This window comes from Mauremys reevesii, linkage group 2, assembly GCF_016161935.1.
Source record: "Mauremys reevesii isolate NIE-2019 linkage group 2, ASM1616193v1, whole genome shotgun sequence".
NCBI lineage: Eukaryota > Metazoa > Chordata > Testudines > Geoemydidae > Mauremys > Mauremys reevesii.
The window spans coordinates 179,990,816-180,008,193 of NC_052624.1; the positions used below are offsets into that span (position 1 = coordinate 179,990,816).

Here is a 17,378-nt window from a genome sequence, read left to right on the forward strand (position 1 = left end):
ATCATGGTTTCTCTTTATTGCAGCTGGGGCTGGAAGTGCTTTGGACACATTAGTTTAATATCCAGCTCCTGGGTGATTTGGATCCAAGGTGAGCAGAAACCAGCTCCTGCAGAGCATAGATAGATTTCTCTTCTTGCAGTTCCCACCTGTGCTCTGTAGCGTCCGGATTCTTTTGGAGCCTGTGGGACCCCAAGATTTAGAAGAGAAACCTCAACCTGGCTATCCCCAGCTCCGGTGGTGACCCCTCGACACATTGCCTTACAGCTGCTTATGTTGTCATGTGTCTAAAAGGGGGCTTGCCTTACAAGATACTTGCAGATAATGACATAAAATGTTAAATAAGCTAATTTTACCATTTTTTGGTTAATGGGTTGAAATATTCTGTCATGGTTTTGTTGACATGTTTTAGTTAAAACTTCATTTGAACGTTTTTCCTAAATAGTTTATTTTAAAAACATTTTTTCAGCAATGGATACATTTAAATATGTGCATGTATATAAAATTTTTGATTATCCAAAATCTTATATTAATGTCATGATCCCCATGTCATTCAGATGAATTAGTTGTTACTGTATCTTTAAACTCTGAAATATTTTCCCATGTAGTAATATGTAACACATTTTGTCACATCATATGACATTTTTAATGTATCATAAATGTTTCTCTTTCAGAGTTACTTTAGCAGCCAAAAGGCTACTATTAATAATATTAAGATAAATGTAAAGTCTAGCATAGAATAATAGAACAATTTGTTACTGGAAATGAAGTTTTAGTTTTTTTGGGGTGGGGGATTCTCCCTCCACCCCCGCAGGATCCAGTAGTGTAGCTGAGGATAATCTGTTTACCCACTTCTCATTGGGGAATAGGAATTTAGGATAGTTTACTCACTTTAAAAAAAATCACCACTGGCAGGAGCCAATAAGCAGACTGTTTAACCAGAAATGCCAGTTCTCTGTACATCTGAACAGATTGCTTTTTTCCCTCCTTGATACTTAGTATAAATAGGCCAGCCATTCTATAACAGTGACCTTGTACCCTTCAGGTGTGAAGGGTTATCTGTGCCCTAAATGGTCTCCCCAAACAGTTCAGCAGAGGATAACTGGAGCCGCCTTCTCCACGTCTGTGACCCTGTATACAGAAAGAATTACCTTCTCTTCTCTTCGGCTAGGTCTACACTGAGCGGGGAGTCGACCTAAGATACGCAACTTCAGCTATCTTAGGTCAATTTACCTGGCCGTGAGGAGGGCGGCGAGTCGACCGCTGCCGTTCCCCCATCGACTCCGCTTCCGCCTCTCGCCATGGTGGAGTTCTGGCGTCGATGGCAGAGTGATCGAGGATCGATTTTATTGCGTCTACACTAGACTTAATAAATCGATCTCCAGTAGATTGATCATTACCCGCCGATCCAGCGAGTAGTGTAGACAAACCCTTTGTCTCTTCTGGTCCACTAGTCAGCAGTTGTCCAGCTGGTAATAGTCAAGTACCCAATTCAAGTGGGGTTCACCAAACTCAATGTGTATTGGTAATTTTTCTTCCAGATAATATAGTTTATAAACAGACATGTCTAGCCACGTATGGCAAAAGCTTCTCTGCTAAGGAATTACACTTTGTTACCAAGTAAGACTGTACAAAGGATATACAAGTTACCCCTGCTCCTTAAAGCAGGTTGCAGGAAAAAACAGCACCATGTCACAGAGAGGTGTGCGCATGCCTAGGAAAAGCCCCATACAATACAGACTGTGTTTTTCTATATGCAGGTGAGATGTTACCCAGCTCAGTACAGCTGTGGTGTGGTGACATTGTTCTTTATTCAATACACTACTGATCACCATGCTTCTATTTATCTTATTGTAATTGATTAGGTTAGGCTACATTTCTACATAAACAAAAGGAGGGTAATATGTTGGTTTGTCTAAACTCCCTTCCCTTTCCATTTTTTCCCCCACTTCAGTCTAATCCTTTCACCTCAGGGTGAGGTCAATGTGTTGGTTTAGTTGATCACATCACATTCACTTGGTAATAAACAAATCTCATTGTATGAACACCCATTATCTCTTCCTGTTGTCTAACTAAACTTTCTACTCTGCCACTTTCAGTGCTAAAATTTTAGTCATTCAGGGGTGTGAAAAAACACCCCCTCGAGTGACAAAAGTTTTAGTGCTGAAAAGCGCCAGTATAGACAGTATTTATCCAGCAATAAAGCTAACACCCCTCCTTCGGGGTTTTTTTTTTTTATCGCCAGGAGAGCTCCCCCCCCCCCACGATAAAGTGTGACTACATTGCCTGCGGCAGTGCTGTAACATGGGCAGTGTAGACATACCCACAGCCTTAAATGCCTTCCCAAAAGGAAATTGCTATGAGAATTTCAGTGGCAATTAGTGCTTCATAACATAAAAAGGGTAGATGTAGAAATGGCGGTAATTGATTATTGGAAAGGCTCACAAGTATAGATACTATGAACTGCATAGGATTATAGTTGATTGTCACTTTTATATCTCAATAATACAGACTGAGTTCTCGGTTCAGTGGATCAATATAGATGTGTCTTTTTCTTTTTCTGTGTTCTCTCTTGTTTGTACTTCACTCACTGGAGAAAAGGACATAGCATATTTTTAAATCTTTTGCAGCATGTTATTATACACCAAGATCTGCACACCTTATAACTTGTGCAATAAATGGTGGTTTCTTCCCCACTTCCAATCAAAGATTTGATCAGGGAGAATTATAGTGAAGCCTCAAGTTACAAAGCCTATTATTTTTATAATGTATGCTACAATACATTTACTGGTAAATTATGAAGTATCATAACTACATATAATTAAAATTCAACTACAATTGTCTAGACTGTAAATGAACAAGTACGTTCATAGGAAAGTGTGCAAATCTTGGAATACATTTAATTTTTCCTTGACTTTAGATTAAATAAGAGTTCAAATACATTATATTAAAAGTTTCTATATAATCCAAATTCCTCAGCCCTCCCCATAAATCAATAGGTAGTACCAGTGTCACTGAGAGTAACAGTATAAGGCTTGCATTATGAGCTTATGCTTATTCACTTTTTGAACTATAATTATCAGCTAAGTCTTCAGGTGGTGCAAATCAGCTTACATCCAATGAAATCAATACAGCTATAGAAATTAAGGGTTGGAAGGGACCTCAACAGGTCATCTAGTCAATCCCCCCGTGCTGAGGTAGGATTAAGTAATGCCTAAGTAAGACCATCCCTCTGCTGATTTACACTATTTGAGGATCTGCTCTTAAACTAAGCTCAATGTGAACGTGTAAAATAAAGTTACTGTTCCTCTTTCCTGCCCACCCACTTTTTCTTTTCTTTTTTCATTAATGGATATGACTGAACGTAGCTTGACTAACTAGCTCTGACCAACGTGGTGATGGTGGGGATGAATGTTCATGTAATATCAAATTAGTTCACTCTCTCAGACCAAACAATTTTGTAATGTTACTTAACAATCTTCTGACTTCATTTTGCAGATCCTATAAGACAATGTCAACTGGAAGGGTACGAACAAAAAAAAAGTCATCTTCTTTGGACCAGTCTCCAGATAACCTTCCTTTGAGGAGTTCTGGGAGACAGGTACTTAAGTGTTAAAAATTATATATTTAAAGCTACATAGAAATGATTATTGGAGTATGTATTTGTTTAACATTTATTATAAAAGGACTCCGCTGTACTGCCCAAAAGGGTTACACCCAGTTACCACAAACAGAGGAGAAGTATTTGGAAGTGTCCAAAGAGAAGGTGAGAGCATTTTACAACTCCAGAAAAAGACAGGAAGGGGGCACTTATAAAGTATTGGACAAGACAGAGATGTAATTTAGGCAAAGGCCCTGATGTTGCAATGGGCTCCACCTCCATGGGGGGGGGGGTGTGTGTGGATCAGACCATTTTGAGTTCATCCACTTGTAGTAAAGATGTTTGAATAATTACTGGCTATATTTTGAAAATAAAGTCAATGGGTCTTTGGGGTACATCCATACAGAGTAGTTGGCAGGATTGAGGCCTAGATAGACCATATAAATTGGACACACAATGCCCAGAGTGATCAGGAGGATGGTTCTGTATTGGAGTTTTGTTATTTTAAAAAATAATTTATAAATTTTAAGAGCCGATGACAATATCTTTATTAATGTATATTAACATTGATTGGCTTTGTGCAATAAAAGAATTTTAATGAGAGATTGGAATGATGGTGCTAGAAACAGTGGGATCCAAAGGAATGTAAATATTAATTTAAACTGGAAGCCCTGTTTTATAAATTCTTTAAGGGTGTCAGTTAAAAGACTAAATCAAGAAGCCTTTAACTTAAATGAACATTCCTAAGATTGTTGGATCTTTAAACGTGACCTTCCTTGACAGTTGTCAAGTTGTCCCACGCTGCTATGGATTCCAAAGATCTGATTTATATTATTTTAGCCATTCATTGATGTGCTCTGAATTATGAAACAAAGGAATCTTTGGGTGTTGCACTGTAGAAAATTCAGCACCATTGTCATTTCCAGTGACAGATCCCATGAGAGTTCAATTCTAACTATTCTTTATTAGGTGAAGAAGAAGGTGTCTGAAGCGGCAGAGGATGATGATGATGCATCAGAGAAGAAATATAGAAAATGTGAAAAAGCAGGGTGTACTGCAACATGTCCTGTTTGCTTTGCAAGTGCTGCTGAAAGGTTTGTCTTTCTATACTTACATACCTATGTTTTTGACAAAATCTCTTAAATCTACAGGCAAAACTGAGAGGTACTAGTGTAATGCTGGTTGTAGTGCTAGTGAATCATCGCAAACGGCATCTCTTGCAGATGACTTTTTGCAGTGTATTGCCAATAACATTTCTCAAGGATAAGGGTTGTCAATGCAGTGTGTCTGCTGTTTCCTGGCACAAATTTTGTTTTTGTGAAATTAAAGGCGTATTTATGAAACATACACAGAAGAGCTTCCCTTTCAAAACACAAAATGAAACCATCATATATTATCCTATACTACTTCTGTATTGTTACAGTGTTCTGTAATCTCTCGTTAATATGCTGAGTCTGCAAGATTGGCTCCGAAGCCTTACAAAACTATTTGCATTATAACATCCTGTTTTCACTCAGGACCAACTTCCTGTTCAGCTTTTGTATGAGTACTTTTTTATTTTAACATTCTGAATTTAGAGGTATGCGAAGTAAAGCATTACTATATCGGCAGGGCTTATAATATGCATGTTAATCTAAATGTATGTGGCAATGTCCCGTCCCAGTCTAATGTTGTGCTATTAATTTGGCTATAATATACAAATATTTTACGCTTCCTCCAAATTTTAAATTGTGTATGCATTGCATCTTTTTATATTGAGAGGAAATTTCTGCATTATAAAAATTGTCATAGGAAAGCTGGAAGTTTTGGCAACTGAGTACGTGGCATACGGGACTTTTGATACCCAGGAAACCATGGGAAGTGATTTTAAATGTTGGTATTCAGGAGGGAATTAAGACATTTTAATCATTTTTAAGTCTTATTTTGTTGGTGGTGTTTTTTAAAAATTCTTCCATATGATCATTTATTGGAAATTAGGTCATTTCATGGCTAGCCAGCTCAGCCACCATTGTGCTTTACATTCATTACATTGTGCTTTACATTCATTAGATGAAGCAATTAATCCTACACACCTTGTTCAAGCAACAAACCCAATAAAGTCAATTAAATATTGACTTTATTGGGTTTGTTGCTTGAATAAAGTGTGTAGGATTAATTGTGCTTTACATTCATTAGATGAAGCAATGTAATGAATGAAAATAATTGGACAATAGATATTTCATATATCTAGACCTAGCAGCGAGTTGTTCTATATTTATGGTTTAATCAACCTATTAATTTGAGAAGGAAATGTCCCATGCTTTGCTTTTTAATTGTAAGCTCCTTGAGGCTGGGACTGTTTTCCTGTGTGTAGGTAAATGCGTGTTGCCACAGTATAAATAAGAGTGATAATTGTCAATATCCAGCAACCTCCTCTGAGATCTGGCTCAGGGCATGCACAATTGACCATTCTAAAGAGAAGCTGTTGCAATCACAGAGCAGTACATGACATACATTTTGCCACCTTTGCATCTTGTATTGCTCCTGATGAAATATGAGATCTTTGACACAGTTAAAATTATTTTTTAATTATTATTCCTACTTTTGTTACTGTAGTGCTTAGAGGCCAGTGCTCATTGTGCAAAGCACTGTACAAACATAAGAAACAGCGGAGTATCAAGCTCTCTTCTCCCATGCCCTGGCCTTAACATTTCTTTAAATTTTAAAATGAAGCAGAGTCCATGGGATTTTTTTTAAAGTGTCATAATGCGGTGTACATGTTTTCTTGTGTCGTAGGTGTGCTAAAAATGGCTACACATCTAGATGGTATCATCTCTCCTGTGGGGAACATTTCTGCAATGAGTGTTTTGATCACTATTATCGAAGGTATACTTACTGAGACCGTATGTTGTTTACAGAAGTCCTGGAGAGATTGACTGGATATTAAAAATGTGAAGTCTCGTTTATTGAAACAAATATTTTAAACTTTCTCCTCTCTACTGACTTAGACTTAGAGACTGCTGAGTGTAAGTTGCACAAACTGCAGCTGATGTGTGGGCCTTCCATCAACCAAAGAGCGGCAATCTGAGCTGCATGTCAGTTTTTCTGTGACTTATTAAAAAAGTGTTCAGGGCTTTTTGAAAAGAGTGTAAATAAACAGAACAAAACCAACAAGTAATGAATTGTGAGCTGTTCTTTTGGAAAATAACTCAAAAACGTCCTTTTTTTAAAGGTACACTGTAGTCTTGGAAGAATTAGATTTTTATTGGTAAATGTTAGTAAATGTCAATTTCACTATACACACACAAATCGATGAAAAACTGTTTCCGTCAATGAGCATCAAAATTTACAGATAGGCAAAGTAAGAGACATGTAGCTTGAGAACTTGTTAGCGTTTGATTTAAAGGATATTTACTTTGTATATTTTGACATGAGCTGTTAAAACACAAATTGTCAAGTTATAAAGCTTTAACTTTTTTGAATCTCAGTATCTGCTATTATTATTATAATAATGGGATTATTGTCTGACCCTCCTATAATTTCCCACAACTGTGAAAATTTAAACTAATAATATCAATGTTTATTAAGTACTTTTTTCTATTTTTATCTGTCAAAATTACAAAAATAAATAAATAATATACTTGAATTCTGCCAAGCCTAATTATAAGCAAGCCCAATTTTAACTTAAGTAAGTACACTTGGAGTAAATCTAGATTAGGGTGGTAGGAATTTGGTTTTACAAAGTGCCTTTCAGATTCAAAGTATCCCAAATCAGTGAAATAATTTGATGCTCGAAGTTTACTGACTAGAAAGACTAACATGGCAGTTATGTGCTGAGCTGTAGTTTACCTCGACCTTGCATATTAGCCCCTGTATTTATTATCGAAAGGAAATGTAGGCCTACACACTTCCCTGATTGCTATCACATTTGTTTCTTTAAAGAAGTGTTATCCTCAGCCTTGTGTGTGTCTGTCTCTCTCTCTTTAAACATGATTTTTTGGAATGAGTATTGTACTTTAAAATAGACTGGATCAGCCCACTTGCTAACTGCTTGCCATTTACTTTAACTTTCTTCTTAGTCATAAAGATGGTTATGAGAAATACACTGCTTGGAAAAGGATTTGGACGAGTAATGGTAAAAGTGAGCCCAGTCCTAAAGCTTTCATGGCTGATCAACAGCTTCCTTACTGGGTAAGGAATATAGTGCTCTGTGTGTGTGTGTGTGTGTGTGTGTTTTGAATAGTTTCTAGTGTTTGAAGATCAACTAGCAGGTTCTGCTCTGGGACTCTAGGAGGATTTCTGGTATTAGGAAGGCGGGATAAGGCAGACTCCAGATAATAATCCTGATCAGTTTCTCCACTGTCAGAAATCTTTCGCAATCCTTGGCTAAGTGCTCTCTGTGCAATACTCTGTTTCTCGGTCTAATTATTGAGGCAGCAGGAAGCATTTAGGATGTAGTTCAGATGGAAGCAGATGTCCGGAATGGGCAGGTGGTGATGGCGAAGAGGATGGTAACACTAGGGAAAACGGAGAGAGAGGGAGAAAACCAGCCATAAGGGAACAGAGGGTGAGTAAAATGAATGGGAAGGGAGTATACCTTCACTGGATGGGGGTGGAATGGAAGGGAGAGTTCAGGAAGCAATGGACAATATAGATTTAATCCTGAGACATACTGCTTACTTTCAAACCCCAATGAAATAAGTGGGAATTGTGTGCTCAATATATCATAGAATTAAGTCCTATGAGTGAAATTCATCCTCGTGCAGAACACCAGCAGAAAGTCAATGCACAGCTTAAGTCTTATTTACACCCTGTGGTGTTAGGTGGCTCATAGGCCTTGTCCTAGCCATCTGCATAAACCCATAGGGAGTAAGTAGGCTTAAACTGTGCATAACCGTTGAACTGGTCCTCTGCATGAGGATGAATTTCACCTTATGTGAATAATGTATTTAACAACTCCCTGGCATCTTCCTTCTTACCTACCCATTAGTTATGGTCCCAAAATAGATTTCCTATCACGTTCCTTTGCTGCTGTTTGTTGCATCATGTAATTGATTCGGATTATAGATCAAGCTCAAGTTAAAACATGTTTGTTTTTCACTTCTAGGTGCAGTGCACAAAACCAGAGTGTGGGAAATGGCGTCAGCTGACAAAGGAAATCCAGCTGACATCGCAAATAGCAAAAACGTACCGATGTGGTATGAAACTGAACAATTCTACTAAGGTAACAGCAACACTGTTTGTCCCTACTTAAGCTGCAGTTAAGGTGGTTCTTTCGTTATAGTCATTAACTATGCTTATTTTTTTTCTTTTCACATTTATATTTGTTAGAATGATGAGTTGAATATCTTAGGAGCTGCATAGTTTGTATTCTACAGCAATTTAAACGTTTCCCTCAGGAGAGTGATGAAAGTGCAATATCTAAAACATCATTTGTAGAAATGCCCATGCAATTAGTTGTAAAATCATGCTTCAAAATGCTAAGAGATCAGTCTCCATGAAAGTTGCTGCTTCCAAAATGTGTGTGCCTTTCCAATATCCTTGTTTGGTTTGGTTTGTTTTTTGTTTGTTTGTTTGTTTTTTTACTAGTCAAAACATCTGAAATGTCCAATGGCTCTTTTTTTTTTAGTTTTTTAATGTGCATCTGTACTGGACAACTGAAATGAAAGGATTCAGATTTAATAGGAAGACAGTAAACTCCTAAAAGTCATTGTAGTAGCTTACTAGCAGTACTAGCGTTATGGTTGAGGAAGAACTTTTGTTGCGAGTCTGCTTTCAGACATTTAAGGTGAAATTCTGGTGCTACTGATGTCAGTGGGGTCAGTAGTTCACCCTTTAAGTCTTTGGTCAAGAGAATTTTCTCATGGAATCTTCCTGGAATATCTGATAAAATTACATCTGGCTGTTGTTTTGTTTTGTGGAATTTTAACATGAAACAGTTTTTTCACCTGCTGAGACATCTTTAGATAGCACTGAAATTGCTATTCAAATAAACAATTAACTTGGTATTGATGTATTTCTCATTGAGGACAAGTGCCTTTAGTATGCATATGAAAGTAGTATACTGTGTATGCACAGGAAGTGATATTTTATTAAATGTTTGTACAATGCTGCAGATACATGCATATGTGAAGAGGCAAGTATCTAGATTGCTGAGCACTGAAATGCAGTGTAAGCTGAAACGCGTTTCCATTTCCACTTAATCCCCCAGCTAGGTATATGTTAATGTGAGATCATTAGATAGTCAAGACCATTCAGTTCAATCAGCCAGGAACTTTATCTGTGGTGTTTGGCTTTTTAGTATTTTTTAATATGTACTGTAAAAAAATAACCATAATACTGCAATATGGTAATTATCTGTGCTATGAAAGATTAAAATAAAGCACCCTTTTTAAAAAATATATTTTTAAGTTGAAAGGAGTTGTACCAGAGTCTGATTTGCTTCTTTTGTGTAATACTCTTGTGTGGCTTTAGATAGTTAAATTTCTCTTTTAGATTGAGGGCTCGGACCAGTGTTCCATGCCTGAGGATCTGGTGAGTTGCCTGTACATAGCTGTTCATTTGCTCTATAGTGTAAAAATGGAATTAAAACATGGGAATGGGGTAGGTGTGTTTTTTCCCTTTCTTAGCCAGAGATCACAACTGCAGCTTCCTCTTTTGGCATGTGTGTGTTTCACCCTCAGGAATTGAGATTGCATATGCCTCATCTGGAGGAGGATCTGTTTTAATAATGGGGAAGGGCCGACCCTTCAACCTTCTAATCTTTCTTCCCTCTTAGTATACATGTTCATGTCTCTGACTTGAGGCCCTGATTCTAGGTCTATTCCTGATTCTAGGGTCTGATCAGGCAAAAATGGCATACATTGCCTGCACTAACCATCCAGATCTGGGCAGAAAATTCCCTGGGTTTTTTGGGGGATCTCCATTTTCTTTCAGGCTGGTGGCCTGTTTCGTAAACTGTCTCCCTAAGTATGTGAAGAAATAAACTAATTTTTCCTAATTATTACAAAGGTTTGACTATTTTGAAGTGTGACATATTTTGATTAGACTGGGATGCCATCATGAATGGCATGACAGTGCATTGCAGTTTCTCTGCACCACATTGTGTGCAATAAACTGAAGTTGGCAAGTGTATGAACAGTTCCTTTTATGCCACACAATTTGTTTAGGTTAATTCTTGTTAACACTTGTGTGAGCTTGCCTATATATTTAAGGTTTTTTATATGTATTTGTTTTGCATTGTAACTATAGATCTGCAAGACGACAAGGTTCGTTGTTGCAGAGAGGGAAGAATATAAATGAAACTGATCAATTATGTATTGCCATAAGCCTCTTAAGACAGCTAAATTCAGCTGTTTTGAATCAGAAACTATTAAAAATGCCTAGTCTGGATGAGGTGATGAAGTAATTCTCATTTTTTTTGGTTTGCAAAATGGATGCTGTGTTTGTGGCTCTTGGCAGCTTCATTTCTGCTGCACATGGCAACAGTTCAGGCTTTCTAAGTCAGGCACAGGAGGGAGAGAAAGGGAAGAAAAATGTCTATGTGATTTAAACTGTCTTGTCTTTGGGGCTGGTGCTTTTAGTGCTCTCAGATTTGAGTTTTGAGGGGTAAAATGGACAAATGGGTTCAGAGTATTGATGCTTGTTCTCTTCTGCCTTCTCTCCTCCATCCAGAGAGTTGCTGAAGTTTCAGACCATTGGTGGTACTCCATGCTCATCCTCCCTCCTTTGCTTAAAGACAGTGTGGCAGCTCCTTTGCTCTCTGCATACTATCCAGACTGCGTAGGCATGAGTCCCTCCTGTACCAGCACTAACCGATTACTTGGTGAATCCAATGCTGTGAAGTTAGAGCACATAAAGAGTGCACCTAATGTAGCTGGTAAGGGTTGTTTCTGTGTCTGTTTCAGGGATTCTCAAACTTCATTGTACTGCGACCCCCTTCTGACAACAAAAATTAGTACACGACCCCAGGAGGGGGGACCAAAGCCTGAACCCACCCCGGGTGAGGGGGCTAAGGCCCAAGCCCTCTCACCCCAGGCAGGGGGACCAAAGCCGAAGCCCAAGGGCTACAGCCCCAAGCAGGGGCTGATGTCAGAGACTGTCTAGCAACTTACTCTTCTTCAGTGTATTCTGCATTTCAAGGCGATGTTTTATTTCAGAGAGAACAAAGAATTATATGAATGTCAGACTAGAACATCTGTTGGTCTTGATTCCTTCTACTGCATCCATTTGTCCCACCTGTGTGTGTTACCCAGAGAGCCCAAAAAAACCCTCTAACCTGAATAGGTCCAGATCTATTCAGCTGGAAGGACGATGTCTGCATTGCAGGACTTGGAGAGTGGAGGAGGGAATAAAGCAGTGAAAACTTGGGACAATCCTTAGAGTTGTCAGAGGTTTGAGGACTTCCTCACTACCACCCCGAGGATGGTCATTGGGCATGCTCAGTGTATAATCTTAGAGTGGCCAGGAACAGACTAGTCGATACAGCAGAGTACAACTGATTCATGGCCTGTCTTTATTCCATTTCAGGGATGAACAGATACTTCCAGCCCTTCTACCAGCCCAATGAATGTGGTAAAGCACTTTGTGTGAGACCAGATGTCATGGAGTTAGATGAGCTCTATGAGTTCCCAGAATATTCACGAGATCCTACCATGTACCTAGCTTTGCGAAACCTCATCCTGTCTTTGTGGTACACAAATTGCAAAGTAAGCAAGGCTGAGAGTTAATGGCATACTTTTATATTTACAAATAATGTGCTCTTAGACACTGCCTCCAAGAAGTATCGGAGTCTGTGTTCTACAAAGAATCTTCATTAGACAAAGTAATTGCACTTTAAAAATTGTAAAAAAAAAAAAATAAAAAACAGCACTAAACAAAAAAAATTGCTTAAACTTAATAATGCCAAGAAACTTCCTTTAAAGTGATCTGCAAATGTTTTTGAAACATTCCAGCTTTAAGATGAAAGCCCTGTACAAGCTTGGTAAAGGGAAACTTCAGAATATGTCTAAATGGCTTTTTAGGGCACTTCAGTACTTTTTGTTTATGTGAATGTTAGATAAGTACTGATACCTGGGTAAGCGTGAGAACAGGCTCATGACAAAACTATAGCTGAGGATGACTAAGGAGGAAAAGTAGAACATCAAAGCTTCTAGCATCTTAGAAACTTAATCCAGATTGAGCACGTTATTTGCAACACAAACACCATGTAGAGAATAGGAGTCTCTCAGTCACCTTCTAGTGTATCTGCAGGGGCACAAGTGACCCCAGACATGGTTGTGGGCTTGATTCTCTCTTTGTTTATACTGATTTAACTCGGTTATCTTCACTGGAGTTACTCCTGATTTATAGTAGTATAAATGAGATCAGCAGCCCTAGTGGTTTCCTCAAAACTAAGACTTCTTGACTTGGGTCTCTTAATACAAGATTTTTGAATATGATCCTGTTTTTACTTTGGCTTGAGTAGCGTACAAGTTGCACAGACCTCTACTGGATGGATCCAGAGGGCATTCAGTGGAAAAGCTTGAATATCTAGCATTGCTGCAATATCAAAATGTGTGCTTGACAGGCATCATGGATGTAGCTGAGGTCCATTGTACTCTCATCTCATTTGTTCTGTGTTAATTCACTCTGTTTGGTTATGGGAGAATTGGAAGAATCAAATGGCCTAGAGATTCTCTTCCTGCAGTTGGCTGACACACAAAATTGAACTTTACTCTGTTAATCTCTCTTAGAAACCTGTTTGATTAGAGGTTAGACTTCAGCATCTAAATTATGGTTGAAATATGTTTTAAGCCTGGGAAAGCATGGAACATTTTGTATGAACATGTCTTTGTTTTGTTTTTGTTTCCCAATATGTAGGAAGCTCTTACCCCTCACAAATGTACTCATCGCATCATTGTGCGGGGGCTTGTGCGTATTCGCTGTGTCCAAGAGATGGAGAGGATACTTTATTTTATGGCAAGAAAAGGGCTGATTAATACAGGGATTTTGTCTGTCAATCCTGACCAACATCTTCTTCCCAAAGAATACCACAATGTAGGTAACCATAATATTAATTAGTAGATAGAATATGCTGCTGCTTAATTTCTGTTTTCACGTTTGGGCTCTTGTTTCATTCTGTAATTTCAACCGTATTAGCCAGAATCATGTTTAAACCTAGCTTAGCTCTTGCTAGCAAAGTGTTAACTCCCATTGACTTCAGTGGACGCATCAGGCCTATGGTTTCCATGGCCATTATGGACAGGGATGAACTACATTGTAACCTGTTTTCTAAACCCATGGTATACACGCTGCTTTCCTCCATGGCCTAGCATAGTAATTCACCCCTGTTTACCCATGCTAGAAAACATGGCTTTCAAGAACTGTCATCTTCTTAGCGTATGCACAGCGTGCCTCAGGTGGCACATGACCAGGATTCATCACCAAATTTGGTCTGCTGGTTGGATCATTAGCTTTCCCGGCCCGGACCAGGTACTGACAGGGAGCGTGACATGAACGCTGATCCATTTCCCACCTTCAAGAATTGTGATCAGTGGGTATTTGTATGTGACTGTCAATTTGTGTGACACAACACTGAAATGTAGATCAAAAATGAATATGTGCTGTAAGGGCCTGTCTCCTAGAAATACAGACAAGTACAATTTTATGCTACATGTAAATGAAAAGTGTGTGTATTTTAAACTAGTTTTCATTATTTAACGGCTTTTGTGATCAAAGATTCTTACAAGATACATGGTACGTTTGATCTAGGTCACTTAACTTGCTTGACTTTTTATCAGCACTGTTTTAGTTGAAGTAAATTGAGACATCTGCTTTTAAAGGCCTCAAATAAACCAGTTAGTATCCCCAAAGCAGTAACTGGCCTTCCATGGACTCTAAATGAACCCTAACAAATCATGCCTTTCAAAGTTATCATTGACTATTTTAGAGGACACAGGCCTTATCTCACACCACTGAAATCAGTGGGAGCACAGATGTCACCCATAATGTGCAATGATTGATTTTTGGTTTTGCACCGACTGATTTCTTCTATAAGAACATTTGCTACTTTCCTTCTCTCTCTCTTTTTTAAAACACAAAAGAAATCTGTCATTATTGTTGGGGCTGGTCCAGCAGGATTAGCAGCTGCAAGACAACTGCACAATTTTGGAATTAAGGTAAGAAGTTTTAGGATAAATACTTTTTTTTTTTTCAACATGTGCAAACAGCAGACCTCCAATTTCATAGGATTTAGAAACTTGTCCTTCAGTAGTGGAAAAATAATATTCCTAATACAGATGCCTCCATAGAAGAGCCCAATAAATGTACAAAATCTAGGGTTTAATTAGGTTAAGTAATATCTGTTGGTTGTTTTAGTTCAGGTCAAACAACAAAGCAAAACAGCAGTACATTTAGTATGTATTTTACATGCTATTTTAAAAAATGACATATGAGAACAGTGTCCAGAACAGAGGGTTGACTGTGGTTCTTAGGTGCTATCATAATGTAAATAATAAGGAAAAATTAACTCTTGTTTATTAACTTAAACTTTACCAGAATTAAAAATAATTGGCATGATCTCTTTATAATAAACAAGTGTACATAAATTGCATATATTTGATTGTATCCCTGTTTCCGCACTCATCTTGATTCTGCAATACTTTGCACACATGAGTAGTCCCATTAAAATCAGTGGAAATACTTCCATGTCTAAATGTTTGCAAGACTGGAGATTGAGTGGGAGTTGAGCACCTAGCTCCTTGATTTCTTTTGAAAATCCTTGTGACCAGATGCTTGGATGGGCCACACTGAGGAGGCCACACTCAGGGGAGACCCCAAGAAATAGGGCAGACAATCCCCAAAGCTGGTGGTTTACTCTATAATTAGATTCCCCAAGCTATTTAAAAAAAAAAAAGCTTCTGCAGTACCACACTGGTTAACCGGAAGCCAAACACAGTCTCCTTTGGGCATTCCAGCCCTGGGCTCCCATCCAGACAATGAAGTCTAATATAGTGAGAGATTACTGAAAACCTATTTCAGCATATGTGAGGTTCTTACTGATCCCAAAGGATCAGATACTTACCCCAGATCAGGATGTATCTGAGATCCTACCCAAATATGCTGTCAGTCAATCCTTAGTAAACGAACTAAGGATTTATTAAGAAAAGAGAGTTATAAAGGTTAATAGATCATATACATACAAACGATTGCAAAGTCCTTATATCAGGTTTGTAGCAGTGATGGAATAGATTGCTGGCTTGCAAAAGTCTCTCTAGTAACTTCCAAAAGATTGGAAGGGCCTCAGTCCAGAGTTCAAGATGCTCCTTTTAGTTGTAAATCCCCAGTCCAAGGAATTAGAGCAGGAAAGAGGCAACATGGAGGTGTCTCGGGTGTCTTTTATATCCTTTGCTATGGGACAGACAATTTCCATGCACAAGATGGAGTCCAGGGTCACATATCATTGAATCATAGAATATCAGGGTTGGAAGGGACCTCAGGAGGTCATCTAGTCCAACCCCATTTCCCAACTAAATCATCCCAGCTAGGGCTTTGTCAAGCCTGACCTTAAAAACTTCTAAGGAAGGAGATTCCACCACCTCCCTAGGTAACCCATTCCAGTGCTTCACCACCCTCCTAGTGAAAAAGTTTTTCCTAATATCCAGCCTAAACCTCCCGCACTGCAACTTCAGACCATTACTCCTTGTTCTGTCATCTGGTACCGCTGAGAACAGTCTAGATCCATCCTCTTTGGAAGCCCCTTTCAGGTAGTTGAAAGCAGCTATCAAATCCACCCTCAGTCTTCTCTTTTGCAGACTAAATAATCCCAGTTCCCTCAGCCTCTCCTCATAAGTCATGTGTTCCAGCCCCTTAATCATTTGTGTTGCCCTCCGCTGGACTCTTTCCAATTTTTCCACATCCTTCTTGTAGTGTGGGGCCCAAAACTGGACACAGTCAACTCCAGATGAGGCCTCACCAATGTGGAATAGAGGGGAATGATCATGTCCCTCTATCTGCTGGCAATACCCCTACTTATACAGCCCAAAATGTTGTTAGCCTTCTTGGCAGCAAGGGCACACTGACTCTCATCCAGCTTCTCGTCCACAGTAACCCCTAGGACTCTTTCTGCAGAACTGCTGCCCAGCCATTCGGTCCCTAGTCTGTTGCAGTGCATGGGATTCTTCCGTCCTAAGTGCAGGACTCTGCACTTGTCCTTGTTGAACCTCATCAAGTTTCTTTTGGCCCAGTCCTCTAATTTGTCTATGTCCCTCTGTACGCTATGCCTACCCTCCAGCGTATCTACCACTCCTCCCAGTTTAGTGTCATCTGAAAACTTGCTGAGAGTGCCATTATCACATGTTCTCACATGCTTTGCTGACTCATGCAGCTATTTGCCATATTCTTTCCGAGATGTCCACAGGAAAGGCTTACTGGGCAGGATGAATTTCTTTAATGACTCACTGTGAGCTGAGTGTCCTTAATTGGCCATCACACATAGCTGTAAATCTACCTGGAGGGTGCCACCCAGGAACAATACACATATTGGAGATACAAATACACAACATTCATAACTTTGGATACAAAGATCATACCTGGATTTAATCAGGATAATCATGTTTGACAGATTGTAACTTTTCCATTTTGACACTTAACATGATACACTTTGTGCAAGACTTATGGAAATTGTGTAACAGAGTAACAACAGTGTTATAAATGGTCACCTTTCTTATGCACAGCATCACAATCCAGAAGGCTGGAATTCTGCCCCATTTTCAACCCATTCCATGATTGCTAAATCACAAATGCATGTTGTCCTCCATGT

The 17,378-nt window shown here is 38.9% G+C and overlaps 1 protein-coding gene across 1 annotated transcript in view; it reads left to right on the forward strand.

Annotated features, from left to right (window-relative positions):
• The window catches only part of KDM1B (lysine demethylase 1B), a 37,013-nt gene that overhangs the window by 617 nt on the left and 19,018 nt on the right, over nucleotides 1-17,378 (forward strand). The window contains exons 2-12 of the mRNA XM_039528043.1: nucleotides 24-88; nucleotides 3,496-3,598; nucleotides 4,568-4,692; nucleotides 6,374-6,463; nucleotides 7,657-7,768; nucleotides 8,685-8,801; nucleotides 10,073-10,111; nucleotides 11,252-11,456; nucleotides 12,107-12,285; nucleotides 13,439-13,615; nucleotides 14,662-14,736. Coding sequence (XP_039383977.1) covers nucleotides 3,509-3,598; nucleotides 4,568-4,692; nucleotides 6,374-6,463; nucleotides 7,657-7,768; nucleotides 8,685-8,801; nucleotides 10,073-10,111; nucleotides 11,252-11,456; nucleotides 12,107-12,285; nucleotides 13,439-13,615; nucleotides 14,662-14,736 — 1,209 coding nt within the window. The 5' untranslated portion in view covers nucleotides 24-88; nucleotides 3,496-3,508. The remainder of the gene's footprint in view (nucleotides 1-23; nucleotides 89-3,495; nucleotides 3,599-4,567; nucleotides 4,693-6,373; nucleotides 6,464-7,656; nucleotides 7,769-8,684; nucleotides 8,802-10,072; nucleotides 10,112-11,251; nucleotides 11,457-12,106; nucleotides 12,286-13,438; nucleotides 13,616-14,661; nucleotides 14,737-17,378) is intronic.